At 45.4% G+C, this 15000-nt stretch overlaps 2 protein-coding genes across 2 annotated transcripts in view; one reads left to right on the plus strand and one right to left on the minus strand.

The window, feature by feature from the left end:
- Nucleotides 1-1766, plus strand: part of Slc4a5 (solute carrier family 4 member 5) — a 76461-nt gene extending 74695 nt beyond the window's left edge. Inside the window, exon 26 of the mRNA XM_021164247.1 lies at nt 1721-1766. The gene's annotated coding sequence lies outside the window, so the exon portion shown is untranslated. The remainder of the gene's footprint in view (nt 1-1720) is intronic.
- A 2210-nt stretch (nt 1767-3976) lies between these two features.
- Nucleotides 3977-15000, minus strand: part of Mthfd2 (methylenetetrahydrofolate dehydrogenase (NADP+ dependent) 2, methenyltetrahydrofolate cyclohydrolase) — an 11953-nt gene continuing 929 nt past the window's right edge. Inside the window, exons 2-8 of the mRNA XM_021164871.1 lie at nt 11726-11910; nt 10191-10313; nt 9442-9594; nt 8605-8712; nt 7865-7957; nt 7342-7467; nt 3977-5101 (exon numbers count right to left, since the gene is read on the minus strand). Coding sequence (XP_021020530.1) covers nt 4938-5101; nt 7342-7467; nt 7865-7957; nt 8605-8712; nt 9442-9594; nt 10191-10313; nt 11726-11910 — 952 coding nt within the window. The 3' untranslated portion in view covers nt 3977-4937. The remainder of the gene's footprint in view (nt 5102-7341; nt 7468-7864; nt 7958-8604; nt 8713-9441; nt 9595-10190; nt 10314-11725; nt 11911-15000) is intronic.

Genomic DNA, 15000 nt, shown 5'->3' on the forward strand with positions numbered 1-15000 from the left:
ATGGGGGACTTTTGGGATAGCATTGAAAATGTAAACGAGGAAAATACCTAATAAAAATAAATTAAAAAAAAAACAAAACTGGAGGGGCAAGGGACTGAGAGGTGGGGGAGGGGCTGGCTGGCAGGATAGGGGGATGGAGAGGTGGGTGGGCTGGAGAGATGAGGACTGGTGAGATGGCTCACAGGTTGCTACCTTCACTGGCAGCTTTTCCAGAGGACCCAAGTTTGGTTCGTAACATCCACATGGCTGCTTGGGACCATTTGTCATCCCAGTTCTGGGTGATCTGAGCCCTTTTTATGGACTCAGGCATCAGGCACATATGTATTGTACAGACACACCTGCCAGGCATGAGGTGCCATACTCAGGGTTGTAGGGGGACATGCAAAGGCACGGTGCCATGTATGAGAACAAGCATGCGCACACGAAGCTGGGGATCTCAGGGAATAGTCTTATTTGGGACAGGAAGACCTGCCTGGTGCAGACTGGGCCAGAGCAGAGGAGGAAAGTCCAGTCTGAGCCATGGGAGCATGCCTAAGGCAACATTTGAAAGCACACCCACAGGGATCGATGGGCAGTGCTGGCGGGCTCTGTCTGCCATGCTAAGGAGTCTGGATGCTGTCCTTTGAACAGTGAGAACAGAACAGTCAGATTTATGGTTCAGAAAGTTGGCTTTGGCAGTCATTTAAGTCGGTTAAAACAGGCTGTGACCAGTTCAGTGACTATGGCCGAAAGCCCAGCAGATAGAGGACACTTTGTTCTCAGAGGCATGAACTGGGGGGGGGGGAGGGGGGGGCTCAGTTCATGCCTCTGAGAGGCAGAGGCAGGAGGATCAGGAATTCAAGGCCATTCATAGCTACAAAGAAAATTTGAGGCTACTCGAGACCCTGAATCAAAGAGCAACATCAAAAAGGTTAGCAAGGGCTGGAGAGATGGCTCAGTGGTTAAGAGCACTGACTGCTCTTCCAAAGGTCCTGAGTTCAAATCCCAGCAACCTCATGGTGGCTCACAACCATCTGTAATGAGATCTGATGCCCTCTTCTGGTGTGTCTGAAGACAGCTACAGTGTACTTACATATAATAAGAGATAAATCAGTGTACTTACATATAATAATAAATAAATTTTTAAAAAAAGGTTAGCAAGACGGGTCAGTAGGTACACGCCCTTGCCCCCAAACCTGGTGATCTGAGTTCAAAAAAATGGTGGCTCATGCCTTTAATCCCAACATTTGGGAGGCAAAGGTGGGTAGGTCCCTGGAAGTTCAAGGTTAACCTGGTCTACACAGTATGACCATTCTGGAAAAAAATAAATAAAGATAAGACATGATTGGAGTTTATCCCTAGGACGGAGATAATTAACTCCTGCATTGTCCTTTGACATCCACTCTTGAACTCCCAAACATCCATAAATAAATAAATGTATGTAATAAAATTTTCTGAAACTGGGTTTCACTCATGTAGCCCAGACTGCTCTTGAATTCGGATCCACCACCTGTCTCTGCCTCCTAAGTGCTGCCTGCATTGTAAGAATTTTTGTTTAAAAAAAGCTTGCATGCATGTGGTGCACAGACATACATGCAAACACACACGCAATACTTTTTTTTTTTTTAAGTCGATAAGCAGCGACAGAAGTGTCCCATCAGAGCCCTGCTGTACATACGGCTGGTGCAGAACACATCCAAGCCTAGACTCTTATTCTCTCTTCCTGCTCTGTCCCAAACAGCATCACCCTGCATTTCAAAATCTCTTGCCCGGCTTCACCTGCTTTCAGCTACTCACGGAGTCCGGTCTTCATGGTGCCGCAGGTGAGGATAGAGATGGAATCTGACCTCAACCTCACAGATGAAGACGAGGAGGACTATGGGAGAGAGGTGGGCGAGGAGACCACCCTCTAGTCCAGCACTGCTCTTCCAGACTGGGAGCAGGGAAAAGCCTGGTTGGCTTCATCTGAGGGTGTCAAGCCTTACACCTGCTTCCTTACCCACGGACCAGAGAGACAACTGGAGGCCTTTCAGGGACCTCCGACATAGACACAGAGCTCCCCCCTTCCCCTGGCAGTTCTGAAAATACCGAAAACATACAGCTTAAAATGCCACCCACCATAGATATAACCTTTCTTGTGAAAAGAATAAAAATGTTTTCCAAAGATACAAATAAGGTAAGTGGCCAGTGGTGGACTTACATTTAAAATATAAACTGATTTAGTCTTCTCTATGTAAGACAAATGCCAGTTTAGTATCTTTCAAAGGTTTGATTGATGTCTAAGTGACTTGATGGTCTTGAAGGTCTGAATGAGTTCTGCAGGTTTGCACGGTAGGACATGGCTTTCACCTCCTTCTCCTTGAAGTCCTCTGTTCAGTGGGCCTGGGCCTTCCACACACTGAATAGCCAGTTCTAAAATTATTGCTGTTAGAATCTGTGTATTAGTGGATTGGTTTTGAGATGGGTTCTCACTGTGTACCCTCAGCTTTCCTGGAAAGCCAGCTAGCTAGCCTCAGAATTCAGAGACCCACCTGTCTCTGAGATTAAAGGCATGTGCCGCCACGTCAGGCTCTGAGTGGATTGTTTTTAAGGCAAAATAGTGCCCATTAGCTGAACTCTTAAGTCACATTAGGTCAACCAAATGACCCTTTAAGTTTGTCACTGGCTTCATAGCCTGGAGTCCATCTACTTGATGTATTTGAGTAGGTCCTCTCTCTCCCTGCACAATTTTGCAATAGCTAAAGCCCAAATTTCCAATCTCAAGAACATTGCATGCTAGGCAGCTAATGTTTGTTAATCAAAGGAGTACTTTATACCAGTGGTTGGAAGAGGCACCATTCCCAGCTGGGGTAAGACTGCCAGCTCTTCACTGATCCAAACCCTTTCCAACACAAAACTGTTCATCTTCCTCTGCACCAATCCTGGGAGAACTAACGGCATCCACACTTCAGTCTCACTGATCTGTAGTAGCACTGTCTCCAGCTTAAACTGTAGCATCGTTACGGACTCGGAGACAAGTGTTCTTTCAGTAACCGAATGAGCTGGAGAAGCAGTTAGCTTTTAGAAGGTTGATCATTCTGTCTCATTTTTACCTTAAATACCGTTTATATTTTGTGTACACGTGAACACTTTCACTGGTGTATTACCCTTCCATTCACTTATGAGTTTCTTCCATCTCTAATGTAAACTGCTCTTCAATAAAGCCTCAATCGTGTCTGCTTACCTTACACCATGTCTAATAACTGAGGGAACTCAACAGCCCTCCCCTATAACAGGTACCACACCCGACTTATAAAAATACCCACAGCAAGGGAGCTGGAGATGGCTCAGCGGTTAAGGGCACTTGCTGCTCTTGTAGAGGGAGGGCCTGGATTTGATTCCTAGCACCTTCATGATGGCTCAGAACTATCTCCTCTAGTTCCAGGGGACCAGGCCCTCTTCTGGCCTACACACACACATACACACACACACACACACAAACACACAGAGAGGCAAGTACTTACACAGATTTTAAAAGGGGAAAAAAAAAAACCCACCCTGTAAGGAGTAAAGAGTTCCTGGCAGAGGAAGAAGGGAAAACCAGGTCAGCCATGCGGTGGCATGGCTCACTCTCCTCCTTCGGCTTCAGCCTAAGTGTAAATACCCATGAGAATATACTGGGATGGAAGTTCAGCTTGCGCCTTTTATCCTGTCTCTCAATCAAACTACTGCATAGCAGGGACAGCATATATCTACCGCACACATGGGTACACCTGTTAAAATTTTTTGCAAGCAAGAAGCCCTTTGTAGTGAGTGGTGTATGAATGGAGGGAACAGAAGACACCCAGAATCACTTACATGAATCTTAAAGATTAATAAACTCTTGGCTTAGAACTGCCTGTTGGGTTTAGGCTAGGATCACCACAGCTCCTCATAGAGTGGATGTAATCTAGGAACAGCTAGCCTAGAACGTTGGGTAGGATATAGTAATGGGTTAGGTCTGACTGAGATACAAGCATTTCAGAAACTCATTCCACACCCGACACATGTGCTTTATTTAAAAACAAACAAAAAACCCAACTGCAACAAAACCCTTTAATAAGAAAATCTGACTAAGTCTTGTATTAACCCAAGCTCCTGGACAGCTTTCAGGAAAGCCAACGGGGTACGTGAAAGACGGGCAGGCAGCTGCTGACAGTTCTTTGGTGGCACGAGCTGCCCTCGTGATTATCACACACAAGTTTTGTTTTGTTTTGTTTTTCAAAAAACAAATAGCCCTCAAAGCACCTGCCAAAGAAAACAGACACACAACTCTCTAACAGTCTGAAACTTCAAAGTTTAAATGTGCTGCAAAAGCCAAACATGACAATACACACATCATTTATAAAATGAGCTTTTTCGATTCTAAAAAATTAAAATAGATAGGACAAGTTCACAGAAGGATAACAGCAAGTGAGGAGACTCTAAACCTTCCCTGACGACCCGCCACAGGGGACAGCTAGGCCCAGCCAGCTGAGCTCTCCTCAGGGCAATCGGAGCATTCCTGGCTGCACTCCTGAGAGAGCAAGGGAGTGCCATTGAAACCCTGTGCTGCTTTCTCTTCCTTTCCCTTCATTTCCTCTACTAAGGTTTCCTTTGGTTTGAAAGTTGAACTCAAAGGCTTGGGACCTAAGATGAGTCATCAACTTGTATTGGAATAGCACTTGGGAAATGAGAGCCTAAAACGGCAGACTTTTTTTTTTTTTTTTGATGAAGTTCAGCATCCACTCTCGGTGTGAGGACGTCTCCCGTGCATCACCAGGTCAAAGGCAGGACAACTGATGGGCACCCTGGTGAGGTTCTGCAGAGCCATGCGCGCACACAGCCACCCGTTTAAGCTTTCAATAAATACAAACATTTTAAACCATTTCGACAGAATAAATTAAAAACACTGCATTCTTCTTGGCCCGCTTAGCCTCTCGGGCTGGCTCGGAGTGCTGCTAGTTGGTGGCGACTCCGCGCTGTTTGGACTTGAACACTTCCAGCTCCTCTGGTCTTAGCACTTTCTTTGCAGCAATAATGGTGTTCTTCATGAGCATGGCCACGGTCATGGGACCCACACCACCGGGGACGGGAGTGATATAGCCAGCTTTCTTCTTGACTCCTGCATAGAAACAAGATAGGCAGGCTGTTACAGATGTTTGTGGCAAAGATCACATGGTACTTTACCATGTCATAACAAAAATACTCAAGAAAGAGCAATAAGAAATGTAAGGGCCATCATTAGCGTCAAACTGGGTAGGAAAGAGCTAGAGAAATGGTTCAAGAGGAGGAGCACTGGCTGCTCTTGCAGAGGAAGAGAGTCAGGCTCCCGGCACCAGCATGGTGGCTCATAACCATCTTTGACTCCAGTTGCAGGGTACCTGACACCCTCTTCTGACCTCTGTGGGCCCCAGGCACACACATGGTGCACAAGCAAATACACGCAGGCAAAACATCCAGACGTGCTAAACAAATCTTTAATTTTTTTTCTTTTAAATAGCATTTACAGGCCAGGGCATACATCAGTGGTAAAGCACTGGCTGAACAAACAAGGGCCTGAGTTCAAGCCTCAGAACCCGTGTCAAAAAGGCAGGTGTGGTGGCGCATGCCTGTAATCCCTGTGCTGGGAAGCAGAGAAACAGATGCCCGGGGCTTGCTAGTCAGTCAGCAAGCTCCAGGTGAATACTCCAAGTCATGAATTGAAGAGACCTAGGACACACACACAGTGACACATGTACACACATAAAACACACCAACAGCCAGGCAGTGGTGGCGTATGCGTTTAATCCCAGCACTTGGGAGGCAGAGGCAGGTGGATTTCTGAGTTTGAGGTCAGCCTGGTCTACAGAGTGAGTTCCAGGACAGCCAGGGATACACAGAGAAACCCTATCTTGAAAAACCAAAAAAAAAAAGCCCCAAAAAACAAAAAAAACCCACCAACATACATATACAACACACATGCATGACATACACCCACAACATACACATTAACACACACATACACATCACACATGCACACTCATAAATAACATATATACAGACACAGATATTAGAACACACACGACACACAGACACCACATACACACATAATGCATACAAAACGCAGGGTGGAGAAATGGCTCAGCAGGTAAGAGCACTTATTGCTCTTCTGAAGGTCCTGAGTTCAAATCCCAGCAACCACATGGTGGCTCACAACCATCTGTACAACAGTGTACTCATATACATAAAATAAACAAATAAATAATCTTTAAGAAAACCATACACAACGCACAATACACAGACACCACACACACACATAACACATAAACAACACACAGACAGCACATATACATATAACACACACACAAAACAGACACATAACAAATAGACACAGACCCACAAACCACATACAACACAGACACATAACGCAAATATACACACCCACACAACACACATACAATTTCTTTAAAAAAAAAAAAACAAAACAAATCCCATGTATAGCCATGAGGCGTGGTGGTGCCTCTTGGAAGAAGGTAGAGAACAATCCTGGAAGGCCCTCGGTGTCAATCTCAGGCCTCCACACACACACATGTACCCACACACATGCCCCCAAACATGCCCCCACAGACATATGTACCCACACACAGGCAAACTCAAACACATACTATTACATACACACCGCACATTTTTTTTAAAAGTGTTTTAACAATGTTACCAAAATTATTCTTTTCTTATTACTTAAAAGTTATAAGAAAAGAGCCAGATGTGATAGCACACACCTTCAATCTCAGTACTTAGGAGGCAGAGGGACATGGATTTCTGTGAGCTCAAGGCCAGCCTGGTCGACACAGCCAAAGCTACCAACTGAGACCTTGTCTCAGAGAGAGAGAGAGACAGACAGACAGGCAGACAGACAGACAGACAGACAGACAGACAGAGACAGAGAGAGGAAACGAAAGGAAGAAAAGAAAAGAAAGGGTTGGAGAGATGGCTCATCAGTTATGAGCACTGACTGTTCTTCCAGAGGTCCTGAGTTCAAATCCAAGCAAACACATGGTGGCTCACAACCATCTGTAATGGGATCTGATGCCCTCTTCTGGTGTGTCTTGAGACAGCGACAGTGTACTCACATACATGAAGTAAATAAATACATTTAAAAAAAAGAAGAAAGGAAGAAAGGAAGGAAGAAAGGAAGAAAGGAAAAAGGAAGGAAGGAAGGAAGAAAGAAAGAAAGAAAGAAGGAAGGAAGGAAGGAAGGAAGGAAGGAAGGAAGGAAGGAAGGAAGGAAAGAAAGAAAGAAAGGGAGAAAGAAAGGAAGAAAGAAAGAAAAGCAATCTGTCCTAATGTCCATGAAAGGTATTATTTACAAATTACACTAAATACCTTCAAAATCCACATCTCCAACCAATCTGGGCTTTGCAGTGACAGGATCTTGAACTCTGTTTATTCCCACATCGATGACCGCTGCTCCTTCCTTGATCATGTCAGCTGTGATCAGATTTGGAATGCCTAGTGACAGAGAGCAATGATCAGCGGGACACTGAAGGCAACACACTTCATCTCTGGATTTTCATTTATTGTAGATTTATTGATTTTACGTATAGAAATGTTTTGCCTGAATATATATGCACCATGTGCCTGCAGGGGGCATTATAGTCATAGGACATTATAGACACGGTACCTGGAGGAGCACCAGTAACTAAGGAACCATTTAAACGCACATGGAAATACTCTGCGGGTAGGAGTACCCTCCTCCTCCAGTCTGCAATGGGGTGACAGGTATCCCAGCTGCAACTCGAGCTCAGGGACTCACTGGGAGGGGGTGGCAGCTGGACGGGTGAGAGTTCAGACAACGCATATGTGTACACATACATACAAGTCTAGAGATGCACTGTAGAGCTCTTACCAGCGGCAGATATTACAATGTCCGCAAGGATCGTGTGCTTCTTCAGCTGTTCTTTGGGAGTGTATCGGTGAGATATTGTGACTGTGGCATCACCTGAGAGGCAAAAACAGATGCCTTGAGTCCCAAATCCAGGCTGGGATGGAGGTAGGTTTCAGCTGCTCACAGCACTGCAGAAACCCAACACCTTTGGAAAATCACGGACTTGCATTGTCTCTTAGAGCCAATACTCAGGACAGAGAAAAGGGCCGTGTGTGTGTGTGTGTGTGTGTGTGTGTGTGTGTGTGTGGTGTGTGGTGTGTGTGTGGTATGTGTGTGGTATGTGTGTGTGTGAACATGCTTATCAAACATTCCTGCCAGCCTGAATCTGACCCCGGAACTCACACATAGTAATAACTGAAATGAAAATTTAAACACAACTACCACTTGGTGTAGTGTCTGGCGCTGCTCTCAGCTGGACCCCTTGGGTCTGGTCAGTTAACTCCTCTGCAGGAGCCACTGTTTCTTTTCCTCCCAAACGACACAGAATAGGACACCAACTCTGAGTAAGAAAGCTCGTTGGGACTGTCTAAGCCATAACTGACAATTTCTAATTGCCTACAAGCAAGCTTTATTCAAAACTGGGATCCATCAGAGACTAGTTCCAGGAGCCTTGGTGGCATCGAGTGCAGGTTATTTCTGAGTGTTGACAGGGGTCACAGGATGGCTTTTGAGAGTTACCGCAGGAAAGGGAACTTCCTCACCCCCGGGCCGTTCGTGAGCTCCATCTGTGTGCAGCAACATTGCAATCGGCATTCCAACGTTTTTTGACCTGCCAGCCACTACCACGTTCTTCCCTAAGGTTGGAATGCCTGCAAAGATAAATAACAATAAATACACACACACACACACACACACACACACACACACACACACAAAAAAAAACACTCCGAATGACACAGCACAGATTCAACTTTGAATAAGTACAATCAAAGCCACATCTGAAAATGTCTTGTTGCCTACCACCATGCTTTACACAGAACTTTAATTTGTTCACAACATGAATCATTCAGATATATAGATTTGCATTAAAAGATCTGTTCTGTCTCAAAATGTGTACCAGAGGAAGGCAGATGACCTGGGTCACAAATCCAATCGTTAAACTATCAACCAGTCATGGCTGGGACTGCCTCACAGAGAAAGTGCAGAGAACACTGAAGGCATTCTGGAAACTGCAAAATGTCCCATGGATCCTTGCTGTCACCGTTGTTAAACCTACCATTTCCTTCTCCAAGGCCTGTAGAATGGAGCAGAGCTGTCCTATGCAACAGCTAGGTGAGCCCCGCTGGGTGGGATCCCATACTTTGCGGTTTTGGGGGTTTCTGCCAGTTCTAAGTACAGGTTGACTATCCCTTACCTGAAGTTTGTGAGGCCAGGAACGCCCCGACACTGAGATCGTTGAGATTTGGGGATATCTGCATGGCTTCTATTTGGTTAACATTTCAAAACTAACAGTGCTGAAAGGCTTTCAGACCGGGAATGCCCAACCTACACTACGTTCATAATACTGAAACAGAAATGCAATTTAAACATACACCTACCTGTTCGCTTAATTATCTCCCACACGCCCCATGGGGTTGCTGGCAGCATGGAGTACTGGTCCAGGCACATTCGCCCCACGTTAATGACATGAAAGCCATCAACATCCTTGTCAGGAGAAACAGCATTGCAGACCTTCCTCTCATCAATGTGCTCTAAAACAGAAATCAAGACCACGCCCCTAAAGTCCCGGTGGTGCTGCAGAGGCTGCCCTGCCCCAGTGTATCAGGCTTGTTGTGGGGATCTACTCTCTCTGACTTGTTGCTGTGATGCACGTAAGCAGAAGCCAAATACCACATCCCTCCACTCTCCTTTATGGACATCTCTTATCAGGCTGCGAGGGATAACTCAGATCAGTTATCCCAGCACTTGGAAGGCTGAGGCAGGAGGACTGCTCCAAGTCTGAGGCCAGCCCAGACTGCACAGTGAAACAGTGAGTACTTTAAGCACTTCAAACAGTACCTCTGCTTAGAAATCATTTCTTTTTATTTTTAAATTTTATTTTATTTTAGTGTGTGTGTGTGTGTGTGTGTGATGGGTGTTTTGCCTGCATGTGTTTGTATGTTTGTGCCTGGTGCCAATGGAGACCAGAAGAGAGCATCAGATCCCCTGGAATGGAGTTATGGACAGCTGTGAACCACCATGTAGGTGCTGGGAATCGAAGCTGGGTCCTCTGGAAGAACAGCCAGTGCTCTTAACCACCAAGCTGTCTCTCAAGCCCAAATGGTATCTTCTGAAAACCAGCGCTCACCTGGGAGTGGCAGCTGGACAAGGAGGCCGTCTACGCTCTCATCGTTGTTCAGCTTCCTGATTGAATTCAGCAGCTCTTCCTCTGAAACTGAGGCTGCTTTCACAATGGTCTCACTGTTGATTCCTACGGTAAGAAAGGTCAGGGCTTAAAACAACACCAAGGGACACTGCTCCAAACCACAGGGGATGAATGGGGGGAAAAAAGAACACCAAAGCACTTAATAAACACCTGTAGTGTGTAACCACCACGCAAGCTAAGTGAACTGCCCAGGGTGTAACTACTGCCCATGACCTAAGTGCCTTACAGGCTCACAGATGGCACACTCCAGGACACTAGCTCAGGGCTCCTCCTGCACTGTTCTGTGCTTATTCAATGAGTTCATATTAAAACAGGGAGCCTGAGCCTCAGATAAAACACCAGCCAGAGAGCTGGAGAAATGGCTCCATATCCTTGCTGAGGATGGATTTTGATCTCAAGTACCACGTAAAAGGTACAACGGCTTGAGCAGTGAGACCATAGCATTCCCAGCGCCTGTTGGCCAGCCAGTCTCCAGGTTCAGTGAGAGACCCTGACTCAAAAAAATAAGTCAAGAGTAAACACACACACACACACACACATGCCACATGCACTTAATAAATAAACATAATTAGTGTAATAAATATTACAAGTTTTAAAAAAAACAGTATCTCTGTCTTGAGTGTTCAAGCATCATGGGAAAGATTGAGCCGCAGGATGAGGAGGCCTCTGTGATGTGGTTAAACAGAGGTCTGAAGGAAGTGACTGACTTCTGAGAAATGGCTTCTGAGTTCTTCACTGATTGGCTTTATCATCAAGGGGCTGAAGCGGCTTAGGCCTTGGGGGACGGGAGATCTGTGTCTGTCCTTGAGGCATTGCAGATTACCATATGACAGAGGTCTAGAAACAGCTGGCTTAGATGTGCCTGTGTCTGCTCGTGTGACAGACAGTCAGTGGTCTGAGCACCTGGTGTCTTCCCTTCGGATGAGGCTGGGATAAGTGATCAATCCATGAGCCAGCTCACTAACCCAAGACAGAGATGCTGGGGCGGGGCGAGGGGTGTGTGGGGGTGGGGGTGGGGGAAGCAAATGTAAAATGTGTTCAAGGTCCTCGCTAAAATGTGAAGTCCAAAACAGAATGGAGATCACAGCCCAGAAGCTACAACAAGACAACCTGTTTGTCATTGAAAGCCCTCCCTCTATAGGGCCAATTCTTCCCACAGTAAAGTTTTGACTCAGTTTTATCAGACTAGTCTTACGTATTTGAGTTTTCTCTTTTTATTGTTGCTGTAGAGGGTTTGTTTGTTTTTTTGTTTTGTATTTTAGATTTTTTGAGACAAGGTCTTATGTAGTCCGGGATGACCTCAAGCATGCTATGTGGCCAAGGCTGGCCTTGAATTCCTGGTCCCCCTGACTCTGACTCCCACAGTGCTGGGATTATGGTTTAGACAGTCACTCAGGGCTCTCCTCAGAAAGAGGCATGGTGGCACATACCAGGAGGGCTCTGGTGACGACACTTACCCACTTCAGCTGCTGCCCTGGTTTTGTTGAGAACATAGGAGTGACTGGCGGGATTGTCACCAACCAGAATGACACTGAGGTGTGGCCGCTTGTTGCCTGAGGCCACCCACTCTTCCACCTCCTGCCGTACTTCTTGCTTGATCTGCTGGGCCAGTTTCCTTCCAGAAATGACAACGGCTTCATTTCTGCAGGTGACACAGTCACAAAAAATATAGCTTGGATATTTGTACAGAAAAAAAAAGTTATTAAACAACAAAGGCTTACGTTTAACTATAAGATCCAAAGGAGATATTTTGTTTTTAAAGATTTATTTAATAATTTTATGTATATGAGTACACTATCGATGTATCCAGACACACCAGAAGGCATCAGATCCCATTCCAGTTGGTTGTGAGCCACCATGTGGTTGCTGGGAACTGAACTCAGGACCTCTGGAAGGACAGTCAGTGCTCTTAACCACTGAGCCATCTCTCCAGCCCCCGAAGGAGGTAATTAAGGGCGGTCACCAGCTCCCAGTGCAGGATGGTCTCGGTGGCTGAAAAAGCTCTTCTGGAGCTCACACGCTTCCGTTGCTGACTGCTGACACTTGCCCAGGTAAGATTTCAGATCAGGGTCTCTAAGTGTCACCTCCTCATCCCTGCCCCAAGTTTTCAGTGGACATTCCCTCGGCCCCTCCCTACAGGCTAACCAGCTTCTCTGAATATTGGTATTCCACTTGAATTGTGTTGTGCTGCTGGCATTAATATTAATAACAAGTGCTCTTAACCACTAGCCCCTGTCCAGCCCCAGTGAACTGGGTTTCATTTTGACAGTAATGTATAATACAGCGGTCTCTCTTCAAGCACTGGCTCTGACATGCCCTTTTCACCTATAAAGAGTCAGGTCCTTTATAGAAAGCAGTGTAGTATTTGCATAATCTAAGCATATTTCCCTCCACCTCTAAAATTATTTTTAGATTGTTCCTAAACCTAACACAATGCAATTCTATGGGAACAGTTGCTATAAATAACAAGGAATAAAGGTCTATATATGTTTAGAATGATGCAGAGGACTTGACTGTATACAAACTATATCATGTGGCTAGTTTAATAAACACCATACTAGGCAAGTCAAACCTCAAATTGCCTGCCACTGCCCAGTCCCTCTCCAGGACTATTGTGATAGAAGGTGTGATAGTCAGCATTGTCACCTTAGCCAAATCTAGAATCCCCTGGAAGATGAACCTTTGACACGCCAGTGAGGCATTGCCATCTTGACTCCTTGAGAGGGAAAAACCCATCCACTGTGGGTGGCACCATTCTGTAACCGGGATAGAAAAAAAAAAAAATGGAGATACGGGCGATGGTGGGGCACACCTTTAGTTGTAACACTCAGGAGGCAGAGGCAGGCAGATCTCTGAGGCCAGCCTAGTCTACCTGGTGAGTTCTAGGACAGCCAGGACTACACAGGGGATTATCACAACAACAGGAAGTTAACTAAGACTAGGGTAGTCTTCCTCTTAAGTGCTCTCTGGTCTATCCCCTTGTCCAGTCACAGCCGACAGACCAAGGTTTTCCTTGGCTACATGGCTAGCCCAAAGCCAGCCTGAGTACACGAGATGCTGGAGAGGGGGTCAGGGAAGAAAGAAGATGTATACATGCTAATAATCACACACACACACACAGAGAGAGAGAGAGAGAGAGAGAGAGAGAGAGAGAGAGGGAGAGAGAGAAAGAGAGAAAGAGAGAGAGAGAAAGAGAGAGAGAGAGAGAAAGAGAGAGAGAGAGAGAAAGAGAGAGAGAAGAATTTAGCTTGTACTTCATAAAAAGTTTCTTTGGGAAGCAGTAAATGCAGAGAAGACAGGAGAAGCCCACTTGGACTAAGAATGACAGGCTGGTGTTAAGGACACTGGGTTCTGAAGAGGCCAGTGTTCCAGGTCCTAATCTCTTTTTTGCTGGAAGGTTCTGGATGTTATGCCAATTTACTTTAGAAAAAAAAAAAGAGAGGAAAAAAAAAAAAAAACAGACAAAGTAACACAAAGCCAGGCCACAATGCAATGAAGATTGTTCATAATCCAGCTACATTCTAACCTTCCGTGGCTTCCCACAGCACGAGCCATTTCCTACGTTCCTCATCCCTGTGCCAAGGGCTGAATTAAGTAACTCCTTAAAGGGAGACAGGAGACTGAGCTCAGACCCTAAATTAAAAAAAATAAAAGTAAATTCTACACCTGTGCACTTAGTTTAGATGTGACATGCTTCCACAGATGTGCTCTGGGATTTTCCACTAAAATGACAGACTAGAGAGAAGTCCAATAAATTTCCAAGAAAGGTCAAAACTAAAACCCAAGTCAGTCATATTTATTTTCCTCTTAAACCAACAGTTAGTGATTTTACAGTCAATAAGTATCAGGAAAGCTTTTCAGCTCCCGACCAAGTTATTTTGGGAAAAGTTCTGCTACTTAATTGATGGGCCGGCAACGAGAAAGGCAGAGAGAGGAATGAAACCAATATCGACTGAACAGTAGATATTTTGCCATCCCCTTTCCATAAATTACTCTTGGTTCTTCGGCTTACCATAAAAACCCTGCTGTCTGCAGCAAAGATGGATGATACTAAGAAACAAGCTGTAAGTGTAAACAGCTGCCACCAAGTCCATTCACTCTCCCGCCCACCGTCTCCCAGGCAACAGTACTCTTCCCTCCAGCCCCGGAGTTTATGTTCCTGAAACCCTGGGTCGGCAAGGCAGGCACTGCAATTATCAAATGTGCAGGACGGCGAACACAGATCGACTTCAGAGATACGAAGCCTACACTTCTCAGAAAAGCATGCAAGAGTAAACCCGGAGAAGGAGCAAACTGGTCCAGTTTTTTGGGTAATGAATTATAGGATCTTTTCAGCTAGCAAAGTCTCTGACACGTGTGGTCCACAGACATATGGAGCCAGAACTCAGGAAGAAGAAAGGAAGAACAGGGAAATAAAAGGTGGAATTCAATGTGGGAGATCAGGATCAGATCTCGGAAAAACCCTTTCAAGTCCTGCAAAACCTCAGGACCCAGTGCACCAACATGCAAGGCTCCACAAATGTTTTTATTGCCTTCCACTTGATATTCACAACCCCTCTTGGACCCTTCTTCCTAGACTCAGGAATGGGAGTTTGAGGCCAAGAAAGACCCAACAAATCAATTATCCAAATAAATAAATAAATAAATAAATAAAATCAATTATCCCCTGAAGGAAGCGCATAAAACTTTTCTGCCTTCCTCACTAGTTTGGTTTTTTCTTTTCCCAGTCAAC

Source organism: Mus caroli, chromosome 6 (genome assembly GCF_900094665.2).
Source record: "Mus caroli chromosome 6, CAROLI_EIJ_v1.1, whole genome shotgun sequence".
Classification (NCBI taxonomy): domain Eukaryota; kingdom Metazoa; phylum Chordata; class Mammalia; order Rodentia; family Muridae; genus Mus; species Mus caroli.